This window comes from Chiloscyllium plagiosum, unplaced genomic scaffold (assembly GCF_004010195.1).
Source record: "Chiloscyllium plagiosum isolate BGI_BamShark_2017 unplaced genomic scaffold, ASM401019v2 scaf_83494, whole genome shotgun sequence".
Taxonomy (NCBI): Eukaryota; Metazoa; Chordata; class Chondrichthyes; order Orectolobiformes; family Hemiscylliidae; genus Chiloscyllium; species Chiloscyllium plagiosum.
In genome coordinates this window covers 1-1,306 of record NW_025146135.1, presented here as the reverse complement: position 1 = coordinate 1,306, position 1,306 = coordinate 1, and the positions used below count along the sequence as shown (strand labels likewise).

At 58.0% G+C, this 1,306-nt stretch overlaps 1 protein-coding gene across 1 annotated transcript; it reads left to right on the top strand.

The window, feature by feature from the left end:
- Positions 1-9: 9 nt before the first annotated feature.
- On the top strand, positions 10-1,255 carry LOC122545030 (solute carrier family 12 member 4-like; the record flags this gene model as incomplete). The annotated part of the gene is made up of 2 exons (XM_043684241.1): positions 10-138; positions 1,088-1,255. Coding segments are annotated over 2 exons (297 nt in total), but the record flags the coding sequence as incomplete, so codon positions are not given.
- Positions 1,256-1,306: the final 51 nt, after the last annotated feature.

The following is a 1,306-nucleotide window of genomic DNA, read 5'->3' as shown; positions in this document are numbered from 1 at the left end:
CTGCAGGTCTGGAGGAAGTGTCACATCCGGATCTTCACCGTGGCCCAGATGGACGATAACAGTATTCAGATGAAGAAAGACCTGGCCATGTTCCTCTATCACCTTCGCATCGACGCCCAGGTGGAGGTCGTGGAGATGGTGAGGCCCCCAGCCCGTTACCCGAAACCGGAGGCCATTCGGCCCCCCTCCTCCTCCTACCCCAGCCAGTTACCCAAAACAGGAGGCCATTCGGCCCCCCTCCTCCTCCTACCCCAGCCCGTTACCCAAAACAGGAGGCCATTCAGCCCCTCCTTCTCCTGCCCCAGCATGTTATCCAAAACAGGAGGCCATTCAGCCCCCTCCATCTCCTACCCCAGCCCGTTACCCAAAACAGGAGGCCATTCAGCCCCCTCCTCCTCCTGCCCCAGCCTGTTACCCAAAACAGGAGGCCATTCAGCCCCTCCTCCTCCTACCCCAGCCCGTTACCCGAAACCGGAGGCCATTCAGCCCCTCCTCCTCCTCCTACCCCAGCCCGTTACCCAAAACAGGAGGCCATTCAGCCCCCTCTTTCTCCTGCCCCAGCCTGTTATCCATAACAGAAGGCCATTCGGTCCCCTCCTTTTCCTGCCCCAGCCCGTTATCCAAAACAGGAGGCCATTCAGCCCCTCTTCCTCCTACCCCAACCCGTTATCCAAAACAGGAGGCCATTCAGCCCCCCTCCTCCTCCAGCCTGTTACACAGTAACATGAGGCCATTCGGCTAGGTAAAAACAATGACTGCAGATGCTGGAAACCGGATTCTGGATTAGTGGTGCTGGAAGAGCCTAGCAGTTCAGGCAGCTGCTCCTCGGATGCTGCCTGAACTGCTGTGCTCTTCCAGCACCACTAATCCAAAATGAGGCCATTCAGCCCCTCTCGCTCCTCAGCCAGCCTGTTATACACAGAAACAGGCGGCCATTCAGCCCCTCTCCCTCCTCCAGCCTGTTAGACAGGAACAACAGGAGGCCATTCAGCCCTCTTTCCCCGATCTTTCCTTGAGCAGTTTGTTTTTCAGGCTCTGGGTGTTGGGTGGGAATGTTAATGGCTGTTGTTCCTGCCTCCCCCCGCAGCACGACAGTGACATCTCGGCGTACACGTATGAACGCACCCTGATGATGGAGCAACGATCACAGATGCTGAGGCAAATGAGGCTCTCAAAGACCGAGAGGGAAAGAGAGGTGGGTCCCCAGCACTGCTGGTCAGGGGAGCTCATGTCTACCCCCACCCCCACCCCCAAACCCACACCTATACCCACCTCCACCATCCACCCCTACCCACACCTATACCCA